The sequence below is a fragment of the Tiliqua scincoides genome, chromosome 2, assembly GCF_035046505.1.
Source record: "Tiliqua scincoides isolate rTilSci1 chromosome 2, rTilSci1.hap2, whole genome shotgun sequence".
Lineage (NCBI taxonomy): Eukaryota > Metazoa > Chordata > Lepidosauria > Squamata > Scincidae > Tiliqua > Tiliqua scincoides.
Window position 1 is genome coordinate 102,286,271 of NC_089822.1, and position 19,423 is coordinate 102,305,693.

The 19,423-nt window shown below is 43.5% G+C and overlaps 1 protein-coding gene across 3 annotated transcripts; it reads right to left on the reverse strand.

Annotated features, from left to right (window-relative positions):
* Window positions 1–5,019: 5,019 nt before the first annotated feature.
* Window positions 5,020–18,992, reverse strand: ING4 (inhibitor of growth family member 4). Of its 3 annotated transcripts, none has more exons than XM_066615201.1 (8): window positions 18,773–18,992; window positions 17,204–17,275; window positions 16,868–17,034; window positions 16,514–16,628; window positions 10,112–10,217; window positions 9,607–9,754; window positions 8,316–8,377; window positions 5,020–5,809 (listed from the first exon to the last, which is right to left on the reverse strand). In XM_066615201.1, the coding sequence occupies exons 1-8, from the start codon at window positions 18,807–18,809 to the stop codon at window positions 5,770–5,772; spliced, it is 747 nt and encodes a 248-aa protein (XP_066471298.1). In that variant the 5' UTR covers window positions 18,810–18,992; the 3' UTR covers window positions 5,020–5,769. The 3 variants fall into 3 exon arrangements, with proteins under 3 accessions (XP_066471298.1, XP_066471297.1, XP_066471296.1); XM_066615200.1 differs by having other exon boundaries at window positions 9,607–9,751; window positions 10,112–10,220; window positions 18,773–18,990; XM_066615199.1 differs by having other exon boundaries at window positions 10,112–10,220; window positions 18,773–18,990.
* Between the last annotated feature and the right edge of the window lie 431 nt (window positions 18,993–19,423).

The window sequence follows — 19,423 nt, forward strand, 5'->3', positions numbered from 1 at the left end:
CTAAGAAGGAAGAGAGATTTATGTCTGACTGAGTGCTGGCTCAGCAGAAGGCCTTAGGCCCAAATCCTAACCAACTTTCCAGCACTGACATAGCTGTGCCAGTGAAGTATTCTGCAGTTGCTTGGCACTCACAGAGGCCTCCTCAAGGTAAGTGAATGTTCCCTTACCTTGGAGCTGCAGTGCCCTTACCTCGCTGCTGGAAAGTTGGTTAGGATTGCACCCCCAGTCTCAGCAGAACATTTGAGGGAAAGCATGTTTAATGCAGTGATTTTGAATGCAGGGCATGAACTACAGGTACATAATACAGCCACCTCACTGAGGCAAAGTATTTATTCAAATGATTTATATCCCACCTTTCCCTCTGCATAAGTTGAGCACTGATAGGAGGTACACAGTATAGAGAAAAAAAACAATAAAATGCAAGAACAGGAACAAAATACAATATGCAATCTAAAATAAAATGCAATAATTCCAAAAAGTAATAAAGAGTAGCACAGTAAAAAAAAAACATTAAAACAAAATATGGAATACAACTCATAAACCCAAATGTGACTAATTAAGCCATTTCTGCCCAACATTGCCTATACACAACAGGGACCAAATGTGTACACCTGTGGGCTGAGCAAAAATGGGTTAAGAAGGGAAGGCCAGGTGGAAAAGGAAAGTCTTCAGCCCTTACTGGAAGGTTTATAGGGAGGGGGCAGTTCTTAATTCCACTAGGAGTTGCATAAGAAGGCCACCACAGTGAAGGCCCTGCTCCTTGATGCCACCAATCAAGCCTCTACTAGAGGCGCAATACAGAGCAGAGCCCTATCTGCTGACCTTAAGGGTCGGCTTGGCTCATAAAGGAGTAGGCGGTTCCTCAGTGCCTGGATGGGTGACAACCTGATAAACCCTATATATGGCACCTTGAATTCCATGGAGGAAGAAAGACAAGATACAACAATGAAACGAACTAAAATGGGTTGGCAGGGGTCACATAGTAAACATTCTATCTAATTTGTGCAGAAGGTACACATCTGCACACGTGGACTTGGTGCTAGGTGCTTGCCCAGATAATAAGGCCACACTTTTCATTGAACCATATAATAACCTTTCCTCCTTAATTCAATGCTCCAACTTTGAACAGAGACTTGTTTACTCATTTAATTCGCACCTTCCAAATACTAGCTGTAAATCCTGCAAGAATAGTATATTTCGGATCTTGTGAACACAGCCACCATAAGGACTCCTGATTTTGGGAATTTTTGTAAAACTAGGGCTCCAATCCTACACACACTTACCAGGGAGTAATACCCATTGAATTTAATGGGACTCACTTCTCAGCAAACATGCATAGGATTGCACTGCAGAGGAAAGTTTCCCCACCTTCAATTGTTCTAAGCAATCCCATGATTAAACTCAATCTAGGGGCCTCTGACAAGACACCACACCCTCAAATGTGTGAGAAAACAAAGGTACAACCTGGCAGCAGTACTCAACTAGCAATAGAAGATCCCCAGATTGAATTACCCAACCTAAGAATCCAATAGAATTCTATGGAATGAAAACCTATACAAACCCTTGGCTTCAGAGCCTTGTGTTCTTTGTTCCTGGGTTGAGCTGTTCATTCCACTGTCTGATGTGCAATCCTGCTTTGCCATCTTTATGGAACAGTAACCTGCTAATGCTGCAACAAACCATCCCCATTCCAATCTCCTTCCTAGAACCAATGTGCCAACCAGCACCCAGGACTGGGAACAGCTCAAAACCCCCTTTCCCTTCCAGTTTTCTGTCTCCCCAAACTGCTGAACCAAAGCAAGATAATCAGCTAACCTTATGGGCTGCATCTCAGTAAGCACTCCTTCCTTCCTCCCAGGAAAGGCAGCTCAGTCCCCTGCCCAGCTGCCTTCAAGGCTATTGCCTCATTGCTAGAGCTATTTGAAAACAGTGTTGCTTTACTCAGAAGTAAGCCCACTGTGTTCAGTAAGACTTTGGCTGTAATCTTCTCTTACTGGAAACAAACACCTCTGGTCATTGCATATGAAGGATTCTGAGACCTGTTTGCCCAGGGAGACTGGCCTGATCAGCACTCTTGCCACAGAGCCCTTCGCAACTGAGTGCTCTCAAGACTTGCAGGATAAGAATAGGTAACCTTGGTGCAGTGTCACCAAAATCCTGAGTCCCCACTATTTTCCATGAGTTTGTCTTGTGTGAAGTCACATGGACAGCACACTTTGTGTTTGCTACCCTTTTTTGAGGGTGTGGGTATAGCCATTTTCTGTTTTATGTAAGCTTTTTGTTGGAGGCCAGAGATAAGCCTCAAACCTTCTTCCTAAACAAATCCCTATAACCCAGCGGCTCCCAAATGTTTTCAACTGATGGCTTCCTTGACCTACTGGGCCTTTGGCCATGGTTCCTCATTAGGGTACAATCCTATACATTGTATCGTGCAGCGGGTTTTTTTGGGAGGATTCTGCAGTTCCCCAGGGAGCCAAGGCTCACAGTTTGGGAACCACTGCTATAACAGAGCCCTCAAGTTCTCCAGTACTAGGAGCCCCATTTGTCAGCCTCTTTAGCGACCTAAGCTATCTGAGCTTGTTCGGTAGGAGTAACTACCTCCACCACTGCAAGTGGGTGAAGTGTATTCATAGCCTGTTCCTAGGCTCTTCCCTTGCCTGTAGCCCTAGGTTCAGGCTACAAAGAGCTGCCTTCAACCACCACCTGAACTGCCAAACCATATTTCCTTCTTTCTCACTAACTTTCTCATCCTTCTTTTTCCAACCTTTCTCTGAAACCTAAAACCTCCACTTCCTCCTCCTCCTGGGTTCCTATAGGGAAGCCTATCTAGCCCTCCTACTTCCCTTCTCTCCCCATGGCTTCCCTTTCTTTGCTCTGCCCCTTCCCCTTTTAAGGAGTTGTTTTCTCCTCCTAGCTCCTGCTTCTAACGGCTATCTCCAGGGCTCCATTGAGTTATTGTTAGCTATAGTATTTCCTGTCTAGATTGTGATTGAGCTATTTGAGTTAAGCCCAGTTTGAACCCCCTTTATGGTTTTTGAAAGTGTATTCTTTGCATCTTCACCCTCATTTCTGTTCTCCATTGAATTATATCACTGTGCCACTGGCCACCACAGAGGGTTCTTGTACATGATTGTTTTTCCTCTGTGTGTATGTTGCATGTGTTTTAAAAAAAACACTAACAGTAACAAGGGCATGATTCCTCACTTAACAGATATTTACTACTACTTATTCCCTGTAATTTTTGATCAAAGAAATAAATTCAACTTCTGGTATGCAATACTAGAAGTATGTTAACCCTGTTGCCTCCCTAAAGATGGTTCACTTATTTGTGGGAAATGGGAGCACAGATCAGATCAGAGGGCCATACTGAGGACCCCTAAAGCAGTCTGATGACAGACCTAGGCTTTATGCTGGATACCCATGTGAACAGAAGCTGTGGATAATGAGCAAAGGCCTAGAACAAGAAGCCAAAGTGGTCATGTACAATGGCAGTTATAGGCCTTATGGGGCAAAGTAAAACCAGATTGAAAAGCACCCGCCTAGGCAGGTTCCCTTGGGATAGAGACAAGTCACTCACCCACCAGAAAGGCCAATGGCAGGGAATTTAGCCTCAGTGCCACCATTTCCCTGTTTTACTTCAGGGACTTCCATTTCTCACCAACAAAGTCAACACCCATTTCAAAGGGCTACGAGGTCAGAAGCAGCTGGAATGGAACACAAATGACCTCATAGTTGGAGCTGTTGCAAAATGGACAGGAAGCTGAGAAGGGCTAGGAGGAAGTGGTTGTTGTATACATAAAGAGAACCCCACAGAGGCTATCCTACCTTAAGCAGTAGGTTTTCACAGAATGAAATTAACTAAATTTCAAAAAAACTAAATTTAACTAAATGAAATTAATTAAATTCACAGATTTAATTAACAAGCAAAATTCACTCGGAAATTCTATTGTGCATGTTCTAGTGGAGTGGATTTCTCCTATACAAAGAAATATGTTTTTATGCAGCTCCCATTCATTTTGGTGGCCAACATTTATACATGATCAACTGGTAGGCCATGCCTCCAGTTAGCAAATAGAAGAGGGTGCCATCTGACTTCTCCTTCACAGGTACCAACATTTTTTGAGTTAGCAAACTGAAGAAAGGTGGAGGAGCAAGGCAGGACATGAAATACAGTGATCTGGACAGTGGGAGTTAAGACTAAGAAGTAGGGGAATGTGCCCATCATGTACGGTTCTTAACCTCACTCCGAAGAGTTCATTTCTTTCCCATATTCAGAACATGTTCAGTCAAGTTTTATCAAAAGTTTGCATAGGAAAATTTGATAGGGTAAATGGAGGAGGCACCAGCAGGACAGTATAAATAAAATGGTAAAGCAGCAAAAGTGAGAGAATATGGGGTCATTGGGGCCATTCATGGGACGTGACAGGGTCATCAATATATTTGAGATGAGAAGCCAGAAGACTATCTATACATTATTGTTTGGGTGCAGGACAGTAGAAAGGCATTGCGCCAGGAGGCTGAGAAAAAACTGCTCATTTGTTACCTTCTACATTAAACAGAGATGTTCTTATTTCAGAACTAGTTAATAGATCAACCAGTCCTTTGTGCACTTCACAGGTGCAACCTGTCTCCATTGTTGGTTGTTTTCTCCCCACAACGGTCTCCAAAAGCTGTTTGACATATGCCAATCCTTTTGAAAGCTCCATCCAGATTCATCTTGCCTAGTTCTAATAACCCCTTCATTCCCTGCATCTAACTACTTCCTTTTTCTCTTCCAAGTGTCATCATATCCCTTTGCCCTTTTCTAAGCCTCATATTTTGAGAAGTTTCCAATAAGGCACCAGGGAGGTGCAAACACACACCTTTCCACCAATCTAACACCTAGGTGAAGTTTGAATGCCTAATGGCAAATTAAAATTTTGAAGCATGACAACTGCATCATCTTCCACTAGAGAAATGACTGGTGACAAGCAGTTCAGTTCAACCCATTCTCTACCCCAATCTGAGAAGACTCCAAAGTTTGTTGAACTGACTTTATTTAATGCTGTTCTTTACAACAAGGGGTTTCAACTCTCCCCAAAACAAGCAGCACCAGGAGAGGAGTAGATCCTGGTTAGCCTCTATTACAGAAGCATGAACTACAAATTCAAGAACACTTCATTTGGTGGACAGGGGAAAATCTCACGTGCAGAGGGTTTCTCCCACTGAAGAAAACATTCCAGTTGGCTCTAAACAGTTCCTCTCCCTTTGAAAAGTAGAATGTGGTGCAGAAAGGGAAAGTTAAAAAAAACCAGAAACAGAAGAGGAAGCTCATCTTGTTAAATGACCTGTTGGATAAAGGGCTGACCTGGTTGCCCCTCTTCTGGGGCACAAATCCGGAAATGTGGAGGGAAGACTGTGTTTCTTCTATTAGTTATTCAGGTTTCATTCCTTTTCCCTCCAACAAGTCTGGGTTCATTTAAGCTGACACAGGCTTTGGAACCCATACAGGATCAAGGGCTGTAGGGATGAAGAGGGCTTATTCCATCCCATGTAAACTCCTTCTCAAGGGCAGCCCCAGTAGAGGAACTTCCCAGAGGAACTGGGAAGCAGTGAAAGCTTCAGTACACGCAGAAACCCTCATGAGGATACAAACCATTCACAGGTAGTTCTGATCACCCAAGGTGAAACCCCCTAACTATGAGGTCTCAGAAACTGGGAGGAGTGCTGAAGCCCAGGGTAGGGGTGGGTGTTCTGGCAATGGTATCTGAACCTTGGGAGATGTGAATTTTATTTCTTCTTCCTTTCCTGGGAACAGCGAGGGCAAAACCTGCAGCAGAGAGAAGAGACAAATTAGGAAAAATGGTATCTGAGCAAGACAAGACTTCTAGAATTGTATATTTATCAACTGCCAATTCTGCAAGTAGAAAACCAAGTAATAATAATAATAATAACAACAACAACAATAACAATAATAACAACAACAGCAACATCTTTATTTTTACCCCACCTTTCTCACCGAAGGGACTCAAGGCAGCTTACAACAGGTTAAAACAGATTAAAAACATAATTTAAAACAAATAAAAACATATTAACACATATCATAAAAACAGCAGTCAGATAAAAAATAGTCCGGTAAAAAGAGCATAGAGCAGCAGCAAATCATAAAAGAATCAGGCCTGTAAAAAATATTAAGCAGAAGAACTATAGCGTACTGTGCAAACCAAGGCTATCTATACACAAAAATGGATATACATCTATACACGAAGTCAGGATACAACCATCACCTCAGATTTTGGGTGCTGTGGGAGATATAGGATCTAACCCAGAGAGCACAATTCATCATGCCACTGCACAGTTCATTTCAGGGTAGTCCATGACAGAAAGCTTCCTAATGGGCTGTGCTTCATGTTAATTCACAGAAGTTGCACTGCCACAGCTATTTGGAACTTCCATCTGTGGCAAGCCATGTTGATACATTTCCTTAAAATATATGCCTCATTGAAAAATCTGTGAAGCCTTTTAAGAATTTGATTTTAGAAGAGTGGCGGGAGATGAGGAGGACACATGGAGCATTTGGAAGGAAATGGCTTATGTGGGAAGAGAAATAGAAGCAGAGGTCAGGGCAGTGGAGCATCTACTGAGTAAAACAAACCTCTCTCCAATTCTGAGCATTTGGAAGATACTGCATGTGGCAAAATGGGGTAATATGTTGCATGTTAATGTAGACATTTTGAAAGCTCCCCAGTGTGTTCTTAGTGAAAAGAATGAACAATGATGCTTAAATAACTTGGGGCTGCAGAAAGTATACATTCTTATTGGCTGGTGAAAAACAGAACTCCTTAGGCTGGGGTGGTATTGGGCTGGAGATGCGACTGGTTCTTGGAAGTGATGGAGTGTGGTCAGTTAGAAGTGGCAGTTAATGACAGTTGTAAACAAAGAGTTAAGAATAGTGGAAAAATCTTGGAGGAACTTAAGGAAAAATACTGCCTGAACAACAGGGAATAAGTAGATAAATTCATTTAAGTAGGTGGTTTAATTGATACTTTTTTATTTTTAAGACATCCTATTTGGTTTCATTATTTTGTTTCTGTTCTAAACCCAGTTGCATCTGCAGTGAGGTTCAGAGTTCAACCCCACAAAACAGTGAAAAAGAAAATAGCCCTGGAAGGTTGGGGTACAGAGAAAAAAAAAAATCCATGTGGTGGGAATGCCACTCTGGCTGGAGATGCCACATTACTTGCTACCTTTTAAAAACCACGTGTGTTGCTAAAAGGTCTGCAAATGCATTCTTTTGTTCATAATTGAAAGCTCATATACTAAAAATCTAAAAGGATTACCAAGTATAACATCAAAAAGCAAGATTTCAAATTCAAAGCAGGACAAATGCCCAAAGCCCTAATTATATATTCCAGTCAGAGAGTAAGAATGTGTGCTCATGCGCGCCCCCTACCATGTCAACTCCAGCATGATGAAGAAACAGAACCTGGGACAAAGCTATAAAAGCTAAGGGATGAGGCTAGGTAGATAAGAACCAGAATGATTCTCAGTGGCTGGGGTCACCACATAGATGGCATCACCCATACACACACCTCTATTTTCTTCCATATAAGCACACGCCTTCCGTTAATCCTAAGGGGAAAAGTAAGGTAACATACTTGGGGAAAATGTTACAAGGAAGGCAAAACCTCACATGCCGAGTAGCCCAGTCCTCACTGACAAAGATCCTGGAAGGTTGAGTGAACCTGCCAGGAAACCTTGTAATATAAAGATCTCAACAACTGGCACCATGGTTTGCTGAACCCCAGTGTGCACATGCACATACCCCCCCTCCCCAGCTGACAGCTCCAGCTTTGTGCAAGTCATCCCTATGGCTTGTCTCTCTCTCCATCTAAATGCAATCTACCCCCCTCCCACATTTCCCTGTTCTTCCCAGATTACCTGAGGCTAGTGGGGGGAGGGATTGGGGGCAGTTCCTCCTCCAACCTTGGCTTGCTCCCAAGTGGGGCTACAAGCTGCACTGATCTTTGGTAAAAGGAAGAGGAAGTGCTTGCATGGAAGCGCTCCTAAAGAACACAATTTCCTGCTGTGTGACTTGCAGCAACCCAGAAGATCTACAAACATTTAGAATTGCGCATGTCTGCAAATAACTCAAATTCTAGGCTGCTATGAGTCCCACAGGGCAGAACACCTGGGGACCATAGATCCCCTAGCACACTGCCTAGTAGCCCTCCTCCGACGGTACCCCTGAAGACCTCCTTCCATATATATTTCATGACCCTTCAAACCCAAGATCCAAAATTTCATGGTGCTGCCCTGTCCCTCACACCACTCACCATTTCCCTCTTGGTTTTGTCGTCAAGCCCACACAAGCAAAGTGGAACCACTCAATGGAACACTAGGAAAAGATAAGAGCACAAAAACTCAAATCAGTGACACCCTTTTGTGGGTTCTCAAAACTCCACATTATCTCTCTGGCAAGTTGCATACTGATCCTGTACAAGGAGTATTATAACCATTTTAGCCATTGTACATCTTCTCCATAGCTCTTCCCCAAAACTTCCTATTCCACTTTCTCTTCCATGAGGCTGATCACCTTTCCGCACTTTGAAGCTGTTTCATACAGCCTGACAGAGAGTCCTGAATGGAAGAAACTTCCAATGTCACACAGAACCAACAAAACATAGTGGAAATGGAAAAGGTGCAAAAGAGAGCAACTAAGATGATTACGGGGCTGGGGCACCTTCCTTATGAGGAAAGGCTACGGCGTTTGGGCCTCTGCAGCCTAGAAAAGAGACGCCTGAGGGGGGACATGATTGAGACATACAAAATTATGCAGGGGATGGACAGAGTGGATAGGGAGATGCTCTTTACACTCTCACATAATACCAGAACCAGGGGACATCCACTAAAATTGAGTGTTGGGCGGGTTAGGACAGACAAAAGAAAATATTTCTTTACTCAGCGTGTGGTCGGTCTGTGGAACTCCTTGCCACAGGATGTGGTGCTGGCGTCTAGCCTAGATGCCTTTAAAAGGGGATTGGACAAGTTTCTGGAGGAAAAATCCATTACAGGGTACAAGCCATGATGTGTATGCGCAACCTCCTGATTTTAGAAATGGGTTATGTCAGAATGCCAGATGCAAGGGAGGGCACGAGGATGAGGTATCTTGTTATCTGGTGTGCTCCCTGGGGCATTTGGTGGGCCACTGTGAGATACAGGAAGTTGGACTAGATGGGCCTATGGCCTGATCCAGTGGGGCTGTTCTTATGTTCTTAACAGGCACTGCGCAACACTGGAAGTTTCTTCCATTAAGGACTCTAAACACAACTTTTTTCCATGCACTTCCACTTTTGAATAAGATAAATCAATTCAAGTATCAAAACTAAAGAGCAGTTTGAGAATTTAAGTACTCTGCATATTTTAAGACACTGTGCTACTAGTTGTAACCCCCCCCAAAAGAATTGGTATTTGCAATCTTACTTTTAGCAAGAGAAAGCCCTCCAACTGTCTACATCTACAACTGTTTACAGAATCCAAAACTAAAAGAAAAAAAAAAAACATTTGCCAAGCCTATTTGCACAGCTCCTTTTTCCCCCACGCTCTATTCCCAAAGCAGTCTCTTACATCAGGATTGTCGCAACCAATCATCTCCCCATAGGAGACCTGATGGCAGAGGCAGTAGGTGGGCTCATTGGGGTCCACAGGCATATCCAGGACGTCAGAGGGGTGAACGTTTCCAAAGGTAACTGAAGGCATCCCATACTCTGTGCTGCTTTAAAGGGAAAAATAAAGTTAGTATGCCTTGGACAAAAGGCCCTCTCAGATCCCATTTGTGCAGCTAAAAACCCTTCACCCAGGCAGGTAATGGATTCACTCAGAATCCATTACCTTGACTGCTACCAGATATTAGGAGTTTACCAGTGTGGCAGTTCTCCCAAACCCCTCTATCAAGAAACTTGATCTCCAACTTTTCCAGAGTGTCTGAACATGATGAAAACCATATAATGAATGGCACTAACATGGAGTAAAATGACACTAAACTTGAGTCTGTTCTACTTGGGGGAGTTCAGTTTGAACCTAATAATGTGGGGTAGTGGTTTAAGCCTGCCACTTCTTTCCGATCACTCACGTGCGGACTAATTTCAGCTTCTTCTGGGCTGTCTTTGGTGCCTCCTCATCAGAGTTCTTCCCCTTGGAGCGAGCACGAGCAGCTTTCTTCTCCTTCTGGGCCCGGCCTTCTATGTGCAAGACAGAAAGAGGGGGAGCAAATAAAGTACCTCTTTTTCAGGTTCACCTTTTAAGTCACGTGGGAGTAAATTCCATCTTCTCACATAAGCACAGCCACCAAAAGCTCATCCCTCCCAAAATTCACTGTTCTTAGTTATATCAGACATAACCTTTTAAGTTTATAAGGTCTCACAGTACACCTGGCCTTTCTTCCTCTCCCACCCAACTGACAAGGTAGAAACAGTTGTGTAAGGAGAAAGCAGCAGCAGTTTCCCCCAATAAAGAATCTCCCTCCCATCACTTACTTTTGGTCAGTGTTGCAACTGTTCTATGATGTTTGTGTTTCATGCACTTGCAATCTGAATATATTCAGATAAGGGAATCAAAACAACATGCTTTGCATACATTATTCTGAAAGCACATAAAAGGCCTGCTGATGTACTCCACAGAGCCATTCCATGCAGTAACCTGTTCCCAACAGTAGCCAGCCAGATGCTTCTGGGGGACCTACATGCAAGGCATGAAGGTAAACAGCCCTTCCCTGCTGTGCGTCCCCCAGCAACAGCTATTAAAGCAATACACTGTGTCTGAACAAGTCTAAAAATTCCATTTAGCTATTGTGCGTAACATCCGTCAATGCTGTTGACATTAGGTAACTTCCTGTAACTTCCACAAATGTAGTTTTCTTTTTAAAGCCAACTTAGCCAGTGGCCATCACCACATTGTGATGGCAGTGAATTCCATAAGTCAACTGTGTAAAGCAGGGATCTCCAAACTTTTTGGCCAGAGGGCTGCATGAAATATCTGGCGCAGTGTTGAGGGCCAGAAAAAAGTTTAAATATAAAATTTAAATACCGTAGATACTCGCCTATAAGGCGAAAAATTTCTTCCCAGAAAAGCAGCCTGAATCATTGCCCCGCCTTATCTCCGGGGTAGGCAAGAAGCAGGGGGGGGGAGGCGAGTGAGCCAGCCAATCACTATTGAGGGAGGGAGGGAGCAAGCAAGGGAGCAAGTGATCTTCTGCAGAGAGGAGGCTGTGCAGGCTGGGGCTGCTGCTGAGCGTTTGCAGCTGCCTGCTGGTGTGGGTGTGCTCCATGTGCTCCTTCAGGCTGTTGCCCAGCTGCAGAAGCTCCAAGCGCAGGGCAGGGCAATTGCCACTGCAGCCATCAGCAGCCTCCCTCGCTCAGCACCAGCGACCACGAAGGCATCTTTGGAGCGGTACCCAAGACAAAGCAGGAGACAATGAGCCGTGTGTGGGAGGGGGCATCTGAGTGAGGGAGAAGCAATCATTTGAAACAGCTGAGTCCATCTCCTCTTTCCTTCTTGTTCCCCCTTCCCCCCTTCCTACTGTATTTAAACTTCAAGCACTCCATTGGAAAGCCCAACTTGCTAACCCCCTTCCCATCTCCCCACAGATGAAGTTGGACAGGGTGGGGAAGGGGGGGAGTGATCTTAAAGAGAGAGAGAGGCAGCCTGCAGAAGGCTGTACCTTTGTTTCTCAAGCCATTGAAAGGGTTAAGTCCATCTCCTCTTTCCTTCTTGTTTTTGCCCCCTCCCCCTTATTGAATGCAAACTTTAAACTCTCTGTTGCAAAGCTGAGGCTTGCTAGCCCCTCTCCCCATAATCATTCACCACTGATGAAGTTGTACTGGGGGGAGGGAAGAGGAAGAGTTAACTTTTATAAAAGAAAAAGTTCATGTGTGTGAGTGTGTGTGAGAGAGAGAGCACTTAAAACTGTAAAGGCTACAATCCTGCTGGTATTCATTTGCATCTTTTTAGATTGTGAGTCCTTTTGGGACAGGGAGCCATTTAGTTATTTGATTTTTCTCTGTAAACCGCTTTGTGAACTTTTAGTTGAAAAGCGGTATATAAATACTGTTAATAATCCTAGCCTCACTTTCATGGGAGTAAGCCCCACTGACTATTCCGGGACTTGCTTCTGAGTAGGCATGCCTAGAATTAGGCTCCCAGTCTATTCCCTCCTCTTGCTTTCCTTTCCACCTCTCCCCTTACTGTATACAGTCACACTTCAGTCTCTCCTTTGCAAAACTTTTTGCAAACCTCCTTGCTAACCTCATTTCCCCCTATCCTCACCAATGAAGTTGGACTGGAGGGGAAAAGTCCCTGCATTTGTGTTTGTGGGGGGGAGCATCTGTGAGAGAGAGAGAAGCATTCTCCCTGTGTGTGTGTCCTTTTCACTGGAAGAGTCCTGGAGACCTTGCAAAGATGCAAAACACAGGAAAAGCAGAGAGTAGAATTTAAAGTAGAATTATTCTGCAGCAACAGGTATTTTAGCCAGAGATCTTAGCTGCATGCTGGCAGGAGCTAGGAAGGACTTGCAACAGATGCTTATGTAGTAAGCTTTTAGGAGAGCATGCTTGCTTCTACAGTATCCCCCTGCCAGGACCTCCACACGAGGACCCGCTGCCCTTCCTCCATAGAGGGTCTACTTCCAAGTAAATCAGGTCCAACTATGTGCAGCTGCACTTGCTCAGTCACACCTTGTTGCTTATCTCTCTACTGTGAACTGAATTGCACACTCCCAGTTGTGTGTTCTACGTAGAGCCTTTGGCTTAAGGCACCAGGCACTTTAAAGGAGGATTTCATTAATGGTTCTACTGGTATGCTGTTTCCAGTGTACTTAGAGCCCAATCCTAGGCTTGTCTACTCAGAAGTAAGTCCCATTAAAGTCATTGAGGCTTACTCCCAGGAAAGTGTGGATGGGATTGTGGCCTTACTCTGATAGTGTTTACAAATGGTTGTTGAGAGAACAATTTAAAATATTAGTGAATAAAAATGTATCTTATGATCTATGAGATAGATCATAGTTTTTAATAAATTAGAGACTATTTTTAATACTGTTTTTGCATACATAGTATACATAGTATAATAGTATACATAGTATGTATACATAGTATAGCAAAAACAGTATTAAAAATAGCGTATGTATGTATGTATAGATGTATACATACTGTGTTTTTAATAAATTAGTGACTGTACAGTTCTTAGGTAACAATTACTGGGAGGTTATTTTTCAGGATCTGGCCTCTGGTAAAATCAGACAAAATTATAGTCAGACACCTCCCTAAGTTAAACCCCCGACTTATCTGAGGGTCATAGCAAATTCCATGATTTTGGGCTCAAAACCTGCCATCGCCTTATCTGTGAGATCGACTTATGGGCGAGTATCTGGGGTGAATAAACTAGAGGTAGAACTTAGATGAATGAATAAATAAATAATGAGTAGGCTCATTCACTCAGCCTCTCCAGCCCTCGGAACACCCTCCAGGTGCAATCAGAGCACAGCTCTGGTCATGTTCAGCCAAGTGGGCCAGAGGCTTTCAGGGGACAAGGGGCTGGCCGAAGGCCGGATAGAGGCTCGCTGCAGGCTGCATCTGGCCCCTGGGCCGGGGTTTGGAGACCCCTGGTGTAAAGCAAGTACCTTTTGTGGCTCCAGCAACTGCTATTAAAGCAGTACACTGATGACCTCCAAATGCTTTAACCCATTTTTGCCCAGCCCACAAGTGTACATATTTGGTCCCTGTTATGTATATGCAGCATTGGGCAGAAATGGATTAAGTTGCCTTGCACAGTGATTTGTTTACGTCAGACGTATTGGGAGAGTGGTGAGAGATCCGGTAAGATTTTATCTCTTCAACTAAAGCAGTAAGGTCTTAACAAACATATTCCTATTATAAAGGATGAGGATGGTAATCTTTGTTCTAATCCTAAAGGAATAAATGAACAATTTTTAAAATTCTATTCTAAGTTATATGGATGTGACAGGGAACCTTTGAATGAGGATATAGAATCCTTTTTTTCAGATGTGAAGCTGCCTTGGTTAAGTGTGGACCAACAACAAATCTTGGCTGAACCAATTAAGTTGGAGGAAATTAAAAGTGTGATTTTTAAGTTGTCATTAGGAAAAACGCCAAGGCCTAACGGATTCCCCATGGAATGGTACAGGATGTTTTCTGATGTTTTAGTCCCACGGTTATTTTTATTTTATAATGAGATTTTTGCATCAGGTATATTACCCCCTTCTATCGCAGAAGCCAATATTACATTCATTGCAAAACCAATAAGGATCACACTGACTGTGCTAATTACCGTCCAATATCGTTAATGAATGTGGATGCCAAAATTCTATCTATGGTGCTGGCTAGTAGATTGCAGCAAGTTATCAAAACACTTGTACATCCTGATCAGGTTGGATTTATACATGGTTGACAAGGGGCTAATAAACTAAGATTAGTAGTAGATCTGATTACTTTGGAATAAAAAAACCCATCAGTCTGCTATTATCTCATTGGACGCTGAGAAGGTTTTTGACCGGGTTCAATGGCAATTTATTCTATCTAGCCTCACAAAATTTGGAATACCTCAAGAGTTTTTACAATGGGTTCAGATTTTATACTCTCGGCCCACATCACAAATAATAACAAATGGTTGTATATCTCCTAAAATATAACTGGGTAAAGGAACCAGGCAGGGTTGTCCACTCTCTCCTCTAATTTTTAATCTCTGTTTAGAGCCTCTTGCCTGTGCAATTAGGCAAAACTCCAGAATTCAAGGAGTTAAATATAATAGTGAATTTAAGATTGTTTTGTATGCTGATGATATATTGTTATTTATTGCAGACCCCCTCGTGTCTATACCTGAATGACTGAAACTCATTAACATTTTTGGTAATATTTCTGGTTACACTATTAATTGGAGCAAATCCGTAGTATTGCCTCTTGGAGATAGTATTTTGCAAGATATATTTAGTGTATGGAATTTTAGGTGGTGTCCTGAGTTTATTAGGTATTTGGGAATTCTTATTCCCAGATATATCAAGTAGATGATTAAAATGAATTTTGATAAGCTGATATCTGATATCTCATTGGATCTTGATAAATGGGCATCCCTAAATCTGTCTCTATGGGGAAAAGTGAATATTTTAAACATGCATATTATTCCTCATATTATATATGTACTACATGCAATTTTCTTAAATATACACCACAAAGTTATTTTAACAAGTCTGCTAGCTGGCAATATTTACAGTTGCAACATTTATTAGTTTCTAAATTTGGTCCCTCTGCATTATCTGTTTCACAAACTCTCCCACTTCTAGACGTACTTATACAGACTGTTGATATGAAGAAGCCAGTAATATTTGTTTATAAATATCTAATGTCGTGTACTAAGTTTGATACACATTTACTTCGAATTAAATGGAACTCTGAATTGGAACATTCTGTCCTGGGTGAGCAATGGGCTGTAAAAGAATATACAGGCAAAATCTAGAGATCTTAAATTATGCCTAATACAGCAAAAAATACTCTTTAGAATATATTGGACACCACAGAGGTTATTTCTCAAAGGACTTAGTAAGAAACCTAGATGTTGGAGATGTTTGAGTTTGAATGCTATACTTACACATATGTTGTGGTCATGTCCTGTTATTGTAAGCTTTTGGGATGAAATAATTAATATTATAAAGATAGTGCTACAGCAACCTTTAATTTTTACGGATATGTATGTAATTCTTAATTATCTACCCGTTATCTGGAGACTCACACCTGGACAATTGAAGTGGACTCTCTGTGGCCTCACAGTAGCAAAAAGACTTATATTACTTCATTGGCAAGAGAGATGCCCAATGGATGAACGATATTTTACATTTATCAGTATTTGAGCGAATGGCCTATCGGCGTCAACTGCATATGGATTTGTTTGAGGATATCTGGAGGCCATTCCTTGACATAATAACATAAGCCGCATGAAGTGTTGATATGTAGATACTCTGGTCATGTATATGTATAAATATCCCCCCCTTTTTTAAGCAATTCATAAGCAATGTTATATTCTCTCTTTTTTTTTGGTTCTGTTTATGTAAAACAACAAAATTTAAGAAAAAAAAAGTTGCCCTGAGAACATGCTTGACCCTCTGGTCATTTTGGTTTGTCCTTTTCTGTAAGTAACACTTCCAGTTCTAAGACATCCCTTGTGAGTAAAGGTGATGAGAACTGTACACAATATTCCAAATATGACTATATCATAGATTTACATATGGGCATCACAAAATCAAACTTTTACATTTAGTAGGGAAGAGATTTCTTGCTCCTTTAGTAACTATCAGCATCACATTTCTCTTCCATCCTTTCTTTACGTTGCCCAGGACAACATAAAGTGAGTTTTTTTCCTCATTTATCCTCACAACAACTCAAATGAGATAATTTTAAGCTGAAAGAACACAATAAGCTCACAGTTACCCAATGAGTAACTGTGGAAACCAGTTACAGAAACCAGGACTCACTCTTTTTGCCTTTGCTAGATGAACTGTCATAATCACTTGATTCAATCTGTTTCTCTTTCAAATCAGCTTCAAACCGGGCAAGATCTGTGTCTAACCGTCGAATGTGCTTATCCACCTGCAGACACACAGCAAACAGGAGCATTATTTGAGGTAAGACTCCCCAAGTCACCTCAAGGGACACAAAGAGTGAGGAGAAGAGACCTCCATAAGGGCAGAGACTGGTAACAGAAAATGCCTTCAAGAAGATTTCAGCTAAGCCAACCCGCACAAAGGAAACTGTGTGAATGGAAAAAGTACCCATCAGACTCCACCTCATCAACCCTCTAGTCCTCTCCCTTGCTGTGCACCTCGTACCATCTCATAAGTCTGCATAGCCAGCTGCACTTTGTCATCCCCAAACTCCTTGCACTTCCCATAGGCCTCTTGGATTTGCTTGAGAAGCCCCAGTTTCTCCTCTGAAGATAGCGTCCGTGCGTTGCTGATGTATTCTGTGGCCAATTTATCAATCTCTGATTTCAGATCTGGAACAAAAGGTGGGGAAAATCATTATCATGGAAATCATACTTGCATGATACTAGAGTCTGACAGAAAAGAACATGGTGCGTTGTACCTCAAAGCCTCACCAAGAGGACAACATGGTCAACCTGAATGAGCTGGAGCTTTGCTCCTCATTCAGTCTCTAAGGCTCACCTTCAGTTCGCTGGTCTAGGTCTCGCATCAGCTGGAAGTTTCTCTGTAGCTCAAATGGCAGGTTTTCAATGCCTAGAGAGAGAGAGAGAGAGAGAGAGAGAGAGAGTCTCTCAGGGGCATGGGGAGATATTATTCTCTAGTCAGGGGCATGGGGAGATATTATTTCTGTGCCATCTTCCTTTCTCCATTCATTCATACACCTTACTTCTTTTCTCCATAATTATTATTAACAGTATTTATATACCGCTTTTCAACTAAAAGTTCACAAAGCGGTTTACAGAGAAAAATCAAATAACTAAATGGCTCCCTGTCCCAAAAGGGCTCACAATGTAAAAAGATGCAAATGAATACCAGCAGACAGCCACTAGAACAGACAGTGCTAGGGTGAGGGTGGGCCAGTTACTCTCCCCCTGCTAAAAGAAGGAGCACCCACTTGAAAAAGTGCCTCTTACCCAATCAGTAGGGGTGATAATCATGGTACTGTATAATCACATGGCCAACACAAATTCTACATCAACTTAAGTCATGGAGATAATTTCATGCCATGTTTATTCAGACACTGTGCTAAACACGTACTGTTTCCCAATACCGTACACCAGAAAACAATGAACCCAAGTTTGCCAGACATTCAGCAGGAAACTACAGCCAACACTGGCTCCCTGTGTAGTGTACCATTTAGTTATTTGATTTTTCTCTGTAAACCGCTTTGTGAACTTCTAGTTGAAAAGCAGTATATAAATACTGTTAATGCTAATGTACCAGAATGATACAAATGTTTCTAAAGTCACATTTGCTCACTGCATTTTACATTACTAGGTGTGCATGTAAGAAACACAATATGCAAAGTGCCCTAAGTCAGGGTGACCTGTCGTCATAACAGCAAAAGAGGACCAGGCACCCCCAAATGTAGGGCATCCAAAAAGATGTAGGACATGACAAAATAAAAGCTAAAAGCACCCATATATTGATTTCCTGTGGTTAGTAAGTAATTATATTATTATTATTATTATGTTTAAAACTATATTATGTATAATTTAACACATATAATTAATTATAAGAAGGTTATGCGCTGCCACTCAGTGGGAAAAGGAGCGCATTTCAGTTCTTTTCCAGGTCACAGGACTGTCACCCTGCTCTATGTGCACACGGGTCGCAACCCCCTTCCCACATGCCCTAGTCGAGCATCACTCCTATGGGGGGCGCGGCTGCACAGGAGCAGGAGAGCGCACCGAGCCGACCTGCGGAGAGCGCTGCATTTTGGCACTACCCAAAAAACGTTTTTAATTTCATGGTGACCGGTGGGCTGCAGCTGCAGCTGCCTTGCCCAGAGCCTTCAAGCGCGCACGGCCGGTGCGAAGGCGGGACTGCCACCCCGCGTGGCAAGCAGGGCTTCCTGCAGGGACCTGGGAGGAGCTGCAGCTCCCCGCTGGGGGAGCCCTCCTGACAGACACGGGTCTGCCTTTGTAACGTGTGAGCCGGCCCGCACGTGCGGCGCTCCCCTCCTGCCTCCCCCGACGACGCCAGGCAGCGCCTCGCCCCCCGGCGCCCCTCCCGCAGCGCCGCGCTTACTGTCCAGGTAGTGCTCCAGGTACATCCCCGCCGCCATCTTGGGTTCCAGCCAAGCGCCCAGGTCCCCTCCCCCCCTTCGCGGCGCACTTCCGCCCTCACTAGGAGCCACTTTCCGTTGTCCGCGGAGGCGCTTCCGGTGGCTTCCCGGCTCCAGCAGCGGCACCTTCCTAGCCTCGTGCGGGCGGGAGCGGGAGCGCCAAGAGCCGTGGGGGGAGGGGCAGGAGCCCAGCAGCCCCTCCGCCTCCTGCCCGCTGCGCAGCACGTGGGAGGCTGCAGGGGGCGGGGGCTGTGCCTGACAGGCCAGTCCCCGGGGTGTCTGCTCAGAAGTAAGTCCCATTATAGTCAATGGAGCTTACTCCTGGGTAAGTGTGGCTAGGCCTGCAGCCTCAGAGCCCAAGCCTATGCAGGTCTACTCAGAAATAAGTCCCATTGTGGTCAATGGGACTTACTCCCAGGAAAGGGTGGGTGGAGCTGCAGCCTTACAGCCAAGCCTAGGCATATCTACTCAGAAGTAAGTCCCATTGTGGTCAATGGGACTTACTCCCAGGAAAGGGTGGCTGGGGCTGCAGCCTTACAGCCTACCCTTTGCATGTCTACTCAGAAGAAAGTCCCATTATAGATGGATTCACATGTGCACATTTCTTACTCAAT